Consider the following 13492-nt stretch of genomic DNA (forward strand, 5'->3'; position numbering starts at 1 on the left):
TTTTAACAATATATATATATAGATAGATAGATAGATAGATAGATAGATAGATAGATAGATAGATAGATAGATAGATAGATAGATAGATCATATATATCATATGTTTTGTAGATGGATGAAAGATTATCGGGGTTGCTAAAATGATTTGATGATTATGTCGTCGGAGTACTGGCCATAGTAAAGACTCCAGTGATCACCTGCCAAAAAGTGATCTGTTATAAATGACTTCTTGTCCAGTAATCTGTCAAACATACTCTCATGAGATCATTCCTGTCACAAGGTAAAAGCTGCAATCAGTTTTTGTAGATGCAAAGATTCTTTATTGCCATGCAGTCACAGAACGAACTTATGTGGTAGTTCTCAGCCTAAAAGCTGACGGTATTTAAAACCACAGGGTAACAGTACATACAAACAAGATATAACTCAAGAAAACAACACAGAAACACCGGAAACCTAATTTTTCGACACATGGATCACTTTTTGGCACGACACCTGCCGTGTTTGTTTTGCTCCATGGAAAAGGGGAGGGGCGTCGCCGCTGATTGTCACGCGGCTCGGCCCGCCCACCCCGCTTCTCCTCTGTGTCTCCTTCTCGCAGTCTGGTCGAGAGTCAGCCGAAAGCAGAGAGAACATCGACGGTTCAAACTGAACCGAGAATCCACGGCAGTCATGGCGGCGCCGTTAGCCCACTTTGATGAGGACTGGCAGGACTTTAACGAATTCAAGCCGTCCTCGGACGCGGTCGACCCACTAGACAAGCTGAACTCAAACGTGGGCGATTCGTCGGGCCTAGACGATTTCTCGGATCTGGACAACAGTTTCTCTGGGGAGATCTGCAGCTTCAAGTCGATGGAGGACCTTGTCCACGACTTCGACGAGAAGCTCACAGTGTGTTTCCGAAACTACAACACCACGACGGAAAACATAGCTCCCATTAAACCTATCACCGAGGATAATTACTTGAAAGACGACGAGTGAGTGTGATTTCTTTTTTATTGCCAGTTTTCTTAGCGCTAACTTTTAATCTCCCGGCTAGCTAACCACTTTAGCCTCTCCAGGCTAACCTTACATTGGCACTGTGGGAATCTTAGCTAGCTTCAATCAGTGCTATGCAATATTTAGCCAGAATACACTTACGATAACACATAACTGAACGTGTTAAACCCATTATCTGCCACAGCTTGACTCGTTAAGTTGGTCTTTAAGAAGGAATAGCATTTTACAAGCAACAAATACAAAAAATAAACAGAATTTTTGCTATCTAAAGAAGGAATCAAGAGCTATTTATGTGTGGAGGACGTGTTGATGCCACGTTAACAGTGCTGGTTTTCATGCTTGATGTTGGCCATAAAACTAGTGATCCTTAAATTGTACATTTGGGAATAACTGAATAGTTGTTGACCCCTGTGCAAATGCTCTGTCTCCTCCTGTTTTCAAATTGCCTTTCTCACACGACACAAAAGAGTTTCTGCTTTTGGCTTTCATGATGTTTCCTCTTTCTGGATACAGAGACATGTATTCATAGATTTTATTGCTACCCTGATGTCAGCCTCCTTCACTTATGGTGGCTTATCAGTATTTATTTATTATATATTATCTGCTTTGCCACATGCACCTTGCACTAGATTAATCTTTAAAAACAGTGGGATGGGTAACAAAAAGAAATAAAATCCACAAAATGTCATGGTAAATGAAATAACTGGGTATGAAATAAGAATTTATCAAACCCTTCTATTGACTTCAACATCTGGCCTCACCGTGGACTCTACATAGCCAGGTGTGAAACGTCCAGTTGATTGCCTTAAGCCTGCATTCTTTCTAATGGGAGCAGACAGAAAGACAGGAAAAACCATCCCACTTCTAACTGCAGTACTTTTTGTACCTGAGTAAATATTTCCCTCATTTGCTGGATAGATATCTTCTTGTATTGTCTTGTATAAGTTATGGTTCTGTTTAGGCTGAAATAGCTTATGCATAAGCCACATGATTCTGGAGCATCTGTCTTGTGTTTGACGATTGCTGTTTGGGTGTGCTTAATATCCCTAGATTGTCACTGATGGTTCCAGAATTGTAAACTTTATAGGAGGATTCAAAATGGGTGTCCAGGAATCCAAGTGGGTGATGTCAAGGTCACTCGGTGGTTTTTATCACTAAAATGTTTTCTATTTATTTATTTATTTATTATAAATTCCACATGGAGGCACTTAGTTTATGTTGTATCTCACAGGCACACACACATTTACATGAAAACCTGCTATTAATTCAAAGCGGCAAGTCACATCAGCCCTGCAGCCAGTGTAGTTGTCACTTTAACTACTAAGCTGTCTTGACTGCATGAGTCACTCTCCTCCTCCCTTTTGTAACTAATATTTCAACACTGTGGCACTGTAAGATGCAAGCACACGATGCGGGGAAGCTTTCCTACTGCTGACATGAACAGAACAGAGGTTAGCCATGGATTTCTGCTTTTATAGAGGAATTATAGCGGAACACAGGATAAATTGATAACATAAGTGTACTTATCGTGTCTTTTTTAGACACACAAAATAGTAGCACACAGTTAAGGCTGTAAAGGTTGCCGTACCCTTGTGAGCAACTTGTCCAAAAGTTACTTGGAGTGAGACGTACCCACTAAGAAGTTTTAAAATTGGATTTGCAGGTTGTACAGGTCTCCCTCCTTATAATTAGAGGCATCAGAGTCTGCTTTTTCTCAGGAAACGGTGGTGGATGTGTGACCCATTCAGAACAACTTTCCTAAGATTCAAAAGCCTCCATAAACCTTTTCTAACAGTTTTTGACACAGACAGAGGGTCCAGAGGATTGTGCGTAGAATTATACAAAACTCTGCTTGAGCACCCAGTTTTGATTTTTATCCCTTTCTTTCTTTTTTTCCACTTCAGTGCAACACACAGACAGTTATGCACATCAGAGAGCTTGTCACAGCAAAAAGAAGTAGCAGTCTGTCTCACTTAATGATCGGTGGAATTCTGTGGGGAAGCTGGCATGACAGCAGAAAGAAAACATTTATGGTTGTTGTAGGTAAAGAAACAGGAAGCGGGGAACATAATAATTGGACAGCAGCCTAGTGAAGCCTAAAGAGCAGTGCCAGACTCGGTGAGAGTCTTTTCTGGATGACTGCACTTTTGCGGGACGTGCCTAGACGCTTAACGAGTTCTCTGGCAAAACCATGCCTGAGACGAACCGCGGGATGACAAATGTGTGTGTGCTTGAAACAAAGTGGGTAAAAAAAATTATATATATTTGTACCCCTGCAAGCATATATGTATTCTTAAAGTAATCCGGACAAATTTCCTCAGCACTGAGGTAAAAACAAACTGATCGAAAATTTCAATTGAAATAACAACCAGGCTTGTTTTTAAAATGCAAATGCACTCGGTGAAACTGAAGCTAATGGTGCGTTTTGGCACACGCTCACGTGGCAGAGACGGCGTCAGTGCTCAAGGCACAAAAAATAGTTCCTTGCCAGCCTTTGCCCTATTTAGAACGACCCAACAGCCCCACGCTTCCCAAGCTGTGCATGAGCACTTCAGGGAGAAATGTGCATGTTATATAAACATTTGCCCGTGTGTGTCTGTGTGTTTGTGTTTCCGAGGATGAGCAAGAGGCTATGACAATGCAGAGCCATTGTGACACATGGGTTCACAGCATCCATCCTCTCTGTGCTCGCACATGCAGAGCCAAAAGAGGAGGGGGAAAAATGGACCTCCTGCATGCACACTTGAGTTTAAACCCTGAACTGATTTGATTTTCTGTCCTAGAGTTTAAAAAAAAAACACGCAAAAGTACCCCATGGGGGACTAGATGAAAGTAGTTTCCCGCAGTAATTATATAATTGAACCTAACCTTTATCCATTTCACAAGAATCCTCCGAGCCTGCTGAGAGTCTGTTAACAAATATGTTTTTATGCATGATGCTGGATTTGTGTTTAACAGTAACTTGTTGTGTTGAACAGACTCCGTGCCACCATCTGTTCGTCTCTGCTAAGTTGTCTGCCAAACTCGAATGCTGCACAGTATGCTCACACACTCAGAAAGAGCTCTAATAGTAAAAATTCTGAAAACAACTGGAGAACCAATAGTTTAACCACTGGTTCGTCACATTTCAGCAGACTCTGGGCAAGTGACGTGTTTGTTAGAGCTGTTGCATTTATCAGCGGCTTCGGTGTGATTCAGCAGCAAGAACACGTTGAAGTGGTGAGGAGGTGGTCAGAGAACAGGACACAAAAAGTGCCAAGTAATGCTGTGTCATACTAAAAAGAGAAGGACGCTATCTGTCCTGTGTACAGATAAAACTACTTTTCACCCGTCCTTCTCTGTTTTGCTCACTACTTGTCTTTATTTCTCATAATACCCAATCCTAACTGCATCACGGATGCTTGTCTTTGCTCCAGGGTGTGGAACGCTCTGACGGATAACTACGGCAATGTGATGCCGGTGGACTGGAAGACATCTCACACTCGCTCCTTACACCTGCCTTCCCTCAACCTCACCGAACACGAGGTACCGCAGAGGCAAACACGGTCCAATGTCATGTCCGATGTTTAAAACACACAGTAGATATACATTTCTAAAAGTGAAGTGCACAGATCGGTAATCAGTTTGAACCCTCTGCCTTCAATCTACTTAACCACCTGTTTGTTGTCTCATCCAAGTTTCCTATCTGTCTCTCAATCTCTGCACTCGCTTCTTTCCCCTGCGACAGAAGTTGGATAACCAATCTTTAGATCTGTCTGACGATGAGGAGCTGAGGGAACAGATGGACATGCACTCAATCATCGTCTCGTGCATCAACGACGAGCCGCTTTTCACAGCCGAGCAGGTAAAACATTCACACCTGAGCACAGCAGTGTTGTGTTTTGGCAGATGTTAAAGAAACTTTGATGTGGATAATTGTGCCTCAGTAGAATTGACATATTTTGCATCTTATGAAGAACAGAAAACACAGTCTATCTATCCAGCTTACAAAGATGCACTGAAATCCTCAACACAGTCACATTTGGCTAAAGATGTGTGTCCACTAGATTCACTTAGCAATCATGGCTTTGGGACAATAGTGTTCAAAGGACATGCTATCCTGTAGCTCCGTTTTTTTTGTTTCGCATCCATCATGCAGGTACAATGGAGTGATAGACTTTATATTTTGCTCTCAAAAAGGTGAATAAACAGCTTATTTGTGTACTAAGATGTCTTAACTCACAGAAATAAAACACCATTTCAAAGTGAAAGCATTGCCCTATGATTTTGATTTTGTTTGTTTTTCTTAGAGATGCACCAAATTCATATGAATAAGGAGAAGCACTTTTATTTCGCTGCAGAGATTTGGATATTGGCACCATAGCATGGATGTCAAAGCAGCGTTATTTTTACGTGACAGAGTAGGAAAAACGTTTTCGTCACTACAATAAAAATCATCATGTCAATATCGATCAGAAGAGTTGTTCCAATCGTTCTGATCATGTAAACACACACTGGGTTCTGCTGCTTTTTCTTGAAATCGCTCACCTTATCCCCATAATTGGGGACTGTAGGACTCTGATTTCAGCCTATGTTTACGTGAATTAGCAATAATGTTTTCTGTGAGGAAATGTGTGAAGCCTTTATCACGGTGCTAGTTGTAGTGGGAGGTGAGGATAAATGTTTTTTCATTTTCAAAATGAATTCTTTTTTAACACAATTTAGTGGACTACATGCTTAACTTAGACATTTTGCTTCTACCCCCATACCAATACCAGCGTTGGTATCGATACTATTGATATTTGGATTGATCCGCCCACCTCTGTTGTTTTTTGTACAGGTGATTGAGGAGATAGAGGAGATGATGCAGGAGTCTCCAGACCCAGAGGACGATGAGAGTCCTTCACAGTCCGACTTGTCCATGCTCTCTCAAGACCTTAATGCTCTGAAACGCTCCGGCTCCAACACCAGCTACGAGGACCGTGAGTATCACCGTGTACCACTAAATTGCAGCAACATAAAGCTTTAAAGGCAAAACGCTTTGATGGTGGCGTGCTCGTTCCTCATGTCTGCGCTGTCCAGTGCGTGAAGAAATGGTGAGGCACATGCACTCGTCTGATAACATTCTTACATAACGCGTAACAAATGCGGACAAACAGCAAATGTGTTGCCCCAAAATGTTATATAATTACAAGCGTATATCTGCCTAATGCTGGACTGGGGTGGAATATGCATTTGTACACAGAAAGCCTTAAGGCCATTTTGTTTCAGGTATTTGCATCTGTTAACTGCAGATTCTAGTGGGTTTGGGTTTTTTCAAACACTGGAAACTAGGACTGTGACTGTCACAATGTTTGTCTGCAGTATTTAAACATTTACTCTTATTTGAAGGGATAAAATATGTAAAGCTACACAAGATGTTGCCAAAATACCTTCTTTTCTTTCTTCATTTCTCGCATTAAATTTGTTTAAGATGTAAAAGGTTTCGTGTAGGTTGTAAATATTTCTGACTTAAAAACATTCAAGTGTAAATTATGTGTTTTTTTCCCAACAAACACTGTATGGACTCAAAACATGGAAATCCATTATCTATAATTACTTGTTAGCCTCTGGAACTATGTGGAGGTGTATTATTTCATGGCCTTCAGGATCTTTTTTGCTGAAACCTTCGGGCAGTGGGCGTGTAGCCCCCAGCCAGTATCAGCATGAGGGCTGCGTAGGCAGGAGTCTATTAAAAAAAGAAATGTTGCGACCAGGTTACATCACTGTCTCATCCTCTGCTCTCTGTCTGTGTCGTGGAAATGAAAGCACCTCTATCGGTGCTTTCATTTGTGCTGACTTTCCCCATATTGGATCTCCTTCTTGGATCTCAACTTTTCCCAGCAAGACCTAGAAAGACATTCAAGAAAGAGACACGAAAACAGAGGATGCAAAGCTTCTTAATGAGGAGTAATCGATTCCACAACATCTGTGCTACTTTTAGAAGTGCTGTATGTGTACGTCAGACCATCGGCACGTCCAGAAGCATCCTCGCTTCTCATCTTCTTAAGTCTGGGTCTTAGTGGGTTGTAAGATGTATTTTTTTCAATGAAAGACTGGGAGTCATTTCCATGTCATAAGAGAAAAAAAAAAGACACAAGGAAGCTTAAGTTAGCAACGCTACCCTCAAATTCAATTCAGTTAAGTTTTAGCACCAAATCACAACAATGGTTGCCTCAAGGTGCCTTTAAATTGTAACATTAACAACCCACAATAATAGAAAGACCTCCAACAATCAGATGACCCCCCCTATGAGCAATCAATTGGTAACAGTGGGAAGGAAAACTCCCATTAAACAAGGAAGAAACCTTGTTTAAAGAGGCCACACCTCCATATTCGTATGGAGGCGTGGCCGTGTTTTTTTGTTGTTGTTTTTTTTGTGCGTTGAAACCTAACCTTTACCGAAACAATAGAAAAATAACAACATCTTCTCTGATTGACATGTTTGTTTTCACTAAAGCTGCGCTGTCTCTTTCTCTCAGCATTCGTGCTCTAGCTTGCTCAAACACTGCTGCATAATGCACCTTTAAATGAATAATGCCTCTTTGTCTCCTTTTAAACTGGTACAGCAGATGCTTGTAACCTGGTTATTACACATGTGAATCTTGTAATAGCACTGAAGTAACTGATACAATGTACGGATTTTGTAAACTGCTGTTCATTGTGAACACCCGTCAACCCACGTACACCATCTTCACTCTCCTCCTTCCTCGTATGTTCACACGGTCCTCAGGGCTGCGTCAGATGTCCGTGTCGGAGCTGACTGAGACTCTGGAGGAAGTGGAGGCGGCCATTCGTCGCTACAGTGAGGAGCTGATCCAGGCTCTGGCTCTGCGAGATGAATTGGACTATGAAAAGGAGGTACTTTGATTTATTTAATTAATTTTTAAATCCACAGCAAGGCAATGACAAATCGCGGCAAAAAAAATAATAGCCTGTCAGAAAAGCTCTGTAGTACTTTGAGGTAAATAAGCCTAATGTGAAAGGACAGTTAATCGATAACCTATTTGTTTTATAGCAGCAGCTCTCACACTTTTCTACAAGCCTATGAACCGCTGGCAGCTTTATTTTTAGCCTGACTTGTCATTGTCACGATTCTGTCACACCGTTCTGTTTTTTGTTTTGTTTTTTTCTTTGAAGCATCCAAAAATAGATTTCTGGCATATTAATAATTATTTTAATGAGAATAGCAAAGGGTAGTGTGGTCACAATTAAAAAGTTTTTTAAAATTTTGTTTTGGTTTTTTTGCATGTATCCAGGTGAAGAACAGCTTCATCTCACTGCTCATTGAAGTGCAGAACAGACAGAAGGAGCACCGCGAGCTGCTGCGGAAGAAGAAGAAAATCCGGCACACGACTACGACGGGGCCCAACGGCCAGAGGACAGCCAGCACGCACATACCCGGCACGGTGAGTCACGTGGTCACGCTCGTGGAAGAAGACATGCATGACTTTGATGAAAGTGTTTAAATTATGTGGAGAGATGCATAACCTGATAAACGGTCTGGTGCTGTGATGAAAGATTCTCACACATGCAAAGGTTCTGCCAGGCGCTCTCCTTCTCTTCGCACTGAAACCAAATCGTTCTCATCTCTTGCTTCTTCTATCTTCCTCTCGCTTCTTGTAGCTCCTCACTGTGGAGGGACTCTCCAATATCATTCAAAATGGCCTCCGTCAAACTTTTGGCAACACAGGAGGGGACAAACAGGTGCCCCTGCTCTTTCCTCTTTCCACTTCCACTGCAGATAAAACTCTCTGCTTCTTCTGTTTGTTTGTTTTTTGTCCTGCCGCCATATTTGCTTCCTTTTGTGCAGCTGCAAACACATGCTTGCCATCGTTTTAATCTGTCTTCTTCTTATTTATTTTTTAATTATTCTTTTTTTCCTTCACTTTAGTCATTCTTATCTTTGTCTTTTGTCAAATGTTTTTCTTTTTTCCAGCATGTACGTCTCATTCATCTGATATTTTTATTTTATTTTTTTTCCCTCGCTTCAGTAAACATTTTCTCTGAGCGGCTGCTGAAAGGTTGCAACCAGCAGCCAAATATTTACCACATGTTCATGTGATCTGCATGGCGCTCACAGATGTCGTATTTTATTTTTTTTATTTTGGCGTGAAGCGTGACGGTAGCTTTTTGTAGCTGTGTCATTGTATTTGACATAATTGATTTTCTTTGCAGTACCTGACCACAGTGATCCCTTATGAGAAGAAAGCAGGCCCCCCGTCTGTAGAAGATCTCCAGATCCTCACAAAGAGTGAGTCGAAAGTCATATCAGAGAAACGCAAATGTGTTACATCATCATTTGGACGATGTTTGGATTCATATATGAAGTAAACAACAATTTACATTCGATGATTACAATTCAAACCTGTGTGAATTTTATCAGTTGGACAAACTTCTTTTCATCTGCACCAACCCAGATAAAATGACATTCAGTAAAATAATATTGTGTTACCAGGCAAACCCGGTGTTGCTGTTTGATTGGGGCTAACCTGTCAGTTTGTGTGGTTGTTTTCTAAATGTAAAAAGCTGCTGTCTTCATTCTAGTCCTCCATGCCATGAGGGATGACAGTGAGAAGGTACCTGCCCTCCTAACAGACTATATTCTCAAAGGTAAGCACTAAGAATTTATTAATATCAAGTCTATAATTTGACTAAAACTGAGAAAAAAACAGTCCAAATTTTATATCTCTCTCACAATCAGGTGACTTTATTCAGACACCCACACTCTGTTTTGTAATAAAAGGGGGGAAACGCACAGTTCCCTTCTTTGTTTTTAGGGAAGCTGAGAGTGCAGAAACGTAGGCCACTGTACAAAGGTTAATTAAAGGAGAAGAGAAATCCTTTCCTTGCCACCCTTCAGTGTTGACCTGTACTTCCTTTGTCTTTCACCTGTGCCGCGTTGTCCTTTGGGGGTAGCTCTGGTATGAGAGCAGTGGAAACTGAGGTTTGAGAGGTGACCACAGATCCAATTCTCTCTCTGTGCGCATTGGTGACCTTAGCTATGCCCAGAAGCAGCAGCCGTCCCCGCACTCCCTCCTCGCTTCTGTGGTGCTTGTTTGCTGCACTACACTTCCTCCTAAAACAGCGGTCCCCAACCCCCGGGCCTCGGACCGGTACCGGTCCGTGAGTCATTTGGTACCGGGCCGCGAGAGTTGAGGCTCAGGTGTGAAATGTATGTTTTTCAGGGTTTTTATCGGTTTTCAGCGTCATTTTGTTATCGTTTTTATCGTTAACTCGGTTTTCCTGGGTGTTTTCACGTGTGTTATGAATAAATCATCTTTTTTTCGGTACCGGTACTAGTTTTATTTTGTTGTATTTATCTGCGACACCTTAAAGGCCGGTCCGTGAAAATATTGTCGGGCATAAACCGGTCCGTGGCGCAAAAAAGGTTGGGGACCGCTGTCCTAAAACACAAAAGCGCACCCATATTTTGCCTTTACTGTGAGCTTGTAGTGGTAGCTACCTGTTCATGTGTGCTTCTCACCTGTAATTACCATTTCCTCTTCACTCACTGGGTCTGTGCTGTAGTTGCTTTTGCCTAATGTGCAGCTCTCCTTTGTGCAAATAAAGTAAAGGGCGTTTCTGCTCTTGTTCTCTCCACAGTCCTCTGTCCCACGTAAAGTCAAAGGCGACACTCCTGTTTCCAGAACCATCCACTGGACCATCAGAAGAGGGTTCTGGTAATCCAGGAAAAACCCACAAAGTGGCCCCCAGTTTCCACATCATAGACTTTCTTTCCTTGTGGTACTTTTTTTTTAAACTCTGTTGATCCTAGGATTTTAACTCTCCTTGACTCGTATATTCCAATGTAACTTTTAACTTTTTAATGCTTGAGTACTACATCTCTATGTATGTTCTGACTGCATGATAACTTGTCTATAGATGCCAGTAATCAGTATTAGTCTGAACACTTCACTTCCTGGTTTGTGTGGGGCTTTTTTTTTTCTTTTTTTTTTTTTTCTTTTGAGTTGTGAACAGTCAGGAAAATAACAAATGTTTAACCTAAGTGCAACGTCATCAAGCTTGTGTGAGGTGAAATTTGCATCCGTGTAGTTCATGCCTGACAGGAAAAACGAATCCGGGCAGAATCTGTGAATCTCAAAGTGCCGGGCAAGTCGTGTTATGAAGTCTTGTTTTGTTATTTCCTTGTTAGGAATCCATTGCATTAATGGCATTTGTTGATGGTTGCACATCATGACAGCATCTTAAGGTTGAAAACTGCTTGGTGAGGATCAAGGAACAAACCCTTTAATTTAAAAATGCAAAACTGTAGGTAGTGATGTTGTTGCATGTTGCTTTAGGGTTTGCACTCGATAGTAGCTGTTAGCTGAATGTTAAGATGAAATATTTTGTATATGATGAAAGAAATTGCACAGTTTGGGGAACTTTTTTTTTTTTTTAAATAGGGAAAAAAAAGTGGAAAGACTTAAAGTCGTAGCTGGATGAACAAATATGTAAAGCATATTTTTGGATAAGGGGATGTTTTTAGTGAGATAAGGGACTTTGTAAACATTTTGTAAATCTAGTCTGTTGACCTCTGAGCCCTCAAGTAGTAACCTCCCCATCCCCACCAATGTCATCACTTCCCCACGAGGTGTCATTTCACGAGTCTGCAGATACCTCATGTGCTAAAGTTCAGCATTAGTGGCAACCAGTCTGTCTGATTGTATGTTAGCTTGGTGTTGTAGCTCAAATGAAGTCAGATTTGGTAAATAGTTAAGCATCTGTTATTAGTTGTGGCATTTTTAAACCAATCTCTTACATCTTTAGCGGTTAAATTTTAGTGGTAGCACTTTACTTCGTCAGTGATCTGATCGTGTGCTGTCGTAGCACAGAGTACGTCTCAGTAGATTAGTGTGTGGTGAAGCAAAACTGCTGTGTAATGTCTTCGGCGGCTCTGGAGAACCTTTAACATGATGTCACCAAGGTTATTTCATCCCAGGCTTCAGGATCTGCACTAGGACTAAAAGTCTGGGCTTTCTTCCAAGTCTTTCTGGAAGTGCAATACTTACTGGCAGGAGTTGCCCCTCTAAAACCAACCGCGTCTTCAGCAAGTTGGCATGCTAACGTTCGAAACACCAGCCGCTACAGGTGCACCACACACTGTCAGATCAGGTCTAGCCTAGCTCTCAGGTACGATCATCAGTGTTAGTAGTTTAAATCATCCTCAGAAAGTTGCTGACATTCCTGAGTCGTCTTTTAGCAGCTAGACTTGGAGCTTGCTGCACTTCTATCTTAGAAATGTTCTCATGCATAGCAGCCACTCGGCTGAACCCGCTCAGAATCACGTAGTACGCTCTGCAGTCATAGCAGCAGCTGTAGCGCAGGTAACATCTGTAGAGGCTGCAGTAGCATCTGCTTGTTTGTAGGGGTCTTCTTATAATAGCATAGCTGTGGTTAACACGTCTGTCTTTTACTGGGTAATAATCGAACGCCTCGCTCTCGGAAAGGGGAGTGATGAAGATGATGAATGTCGGGGAAGATTGCACAAATGGTTGCTTAAATGAATAGGGGGTCATTTATTTTGTAAAGGAAGTCAAAAGCTTGTAGTGCTGTGTTAAGACTATTTATATGTAACCTGTTTCTACTTTTGCCAGCTCAGAAAACATTCGCAACCAAGCATGTGCTGCATGCACTTTAGTGTTGCAAACACATTTCTTATGGTTAATGATTTGTCTGTTTAGGAACATATGGATATTAGATTAAAGGGACAAGCAGAGTTTTTTTTATAGTTTTAACTCGTGGAAAGTAATCAGAAGTCCTAAAATCAGAGGCAGCGAAATACTTAAATCATATCTTGAAAGGTGTCTATTGATTTGTCATAATCTGGTTAGGAAAGTGCTTAAATTAAACTAGCTTTTAATGCCATCTGTGTAAATAAAACACTGATTTATAATGACATGGCAGTCAGCACAGAGGTCACTGAAAGATCTCGTCTCAGGCCAGAGCCTCTCATCCGGCCTGCTCAGCAGACATATCAGTTCAACTACAAATTGAAAGATTTATATTTATATATGTACAACAAGCAATGAAATAAGAGGCTGCCTTTGTAAATGCCTGAAAATCTTTGTACAGTTAACAAATAACTCATTTTTTTTAATGCAATATAATTCCCCAGTTTGGGGTTTAATGTTTACTGTCTCATGTGGTACTGCAATATATTAATTTATTATGTAAATGTTTGTTTTGTAACCATATTATTGACTGTAATGGTACAAGTGTTTTGTGCCCTCATTGCATTGCAACCCATTTCAAAATAAAAACTAGAGTTACCTCCTCATGCTTGTTTTCCCTGTCAATTTGCAGGTTAGGTCTGTGCATGTCCAACCTTGACCTTTCAGATAGGAAATGTAATTTCCTAATCTTTGCACAAATGTCTAACAGAGTAAGAAGTTCCATCCTAATTATTTTAGTGCATATTAAGTCACTGCTGTGTCAAAACTGTGTATTTGAATATCAAGGAAGACCATTTTCG

The 13492-nt window shown here is 41.2% G+C and overlaps 1 protein-coding gene across 3 annotated transcripts; it reads left to right on the forward strand.

Moving 5' to 3' along the window:
• The first annotated feature begins 553 nt into the window (after nucleotides 1-553).
• fez2b (fasciculation and elongation protein zeta 2b) lies at nucleotides 554-13297 on the forward strand. 3 transcript variants are annotated; one of them, XM_084953330.1, is made up of 11 exons: nucleotides 554-974; nucleotides 4413-4521; nucleotides 4724-4840; nucleotides 5816-5957; nucleotides 7748-7875; nucleotides 8274-8423; nucleotides 8641-8721; nucleotides 9193-9268; nucleotides 9562-9627; nucleotides 9934-9970; nucleotides 10621-13297. In XM_084953330.1, exons 1-10 carry the CDS (start codon nucleotides 670-672, stop codon nucleotides 9942-9944), a joined length of 1185 nt encoding a protein of 394 aa, XP_084809456.1. In that variant the 5' UTR covers nucleotides 554-669; the 3' UTR covers nucleotides 9945-9970; nucleotides 10621-13297. The 3 variants fall into 3 exon arrangements, with proteins under 3 accessions (XP_084809456.1, XP_084809457.1, XP_084809455.1); XM_084953329.1 differs by lacking the exon at nucleotides 9934-9970 and having other exon boundaries at nucleotides 555-974; XM_084953331.1 differs by lacking the exons at nucleotides 8641-8721; nucleotides 9934-9970.
• Nucleotides 13298-13492: the final 195 nt, after the last annotated feature.

This window comes from Perissodus microlepis, chromosome 15, assembly GCF_051167445.1.
Source record: "Perissodus microlepis isolate ML-2025 ecotype Zambia chromosome 15, ASM5116744v1, whole genome shotgun sequence".
Classification (NCBI taxonomy): domain Eukaryota; kingdom Metazoa; phylum Chordata; class Actinopteri; order Cichliformes; family Cichlidae; genus Perissodus; species Perissodus microlepis.

What these genes read in the sequence shown, in the direction of transcription:
- fez2b (XM_084953329.1), top strand. Translation starts at nt 670, where the DNA reads ATGGCGGCGCCGTTAGCCCACTTTGATGAGGACTGGCAGGACTTTAAC. An exon ending in CAACACCAGCTACGAGGACC is followed by an intron (nt 5,958 to 7,747) that starts GTGAGTATCACC and finishes CACGGTCCTCAG; the next exon opens with GGCTGCGTCAGATGTCCGTG. An exon ending in GCACGCACATACCCGGCACG is followed by an intron (nt 8,424 to 8,640) that starts GTGAGTCACGTG and finishes CGCTTCTTGTAG; the next exon opens with CTCCTCACTGTGGAGGGACT.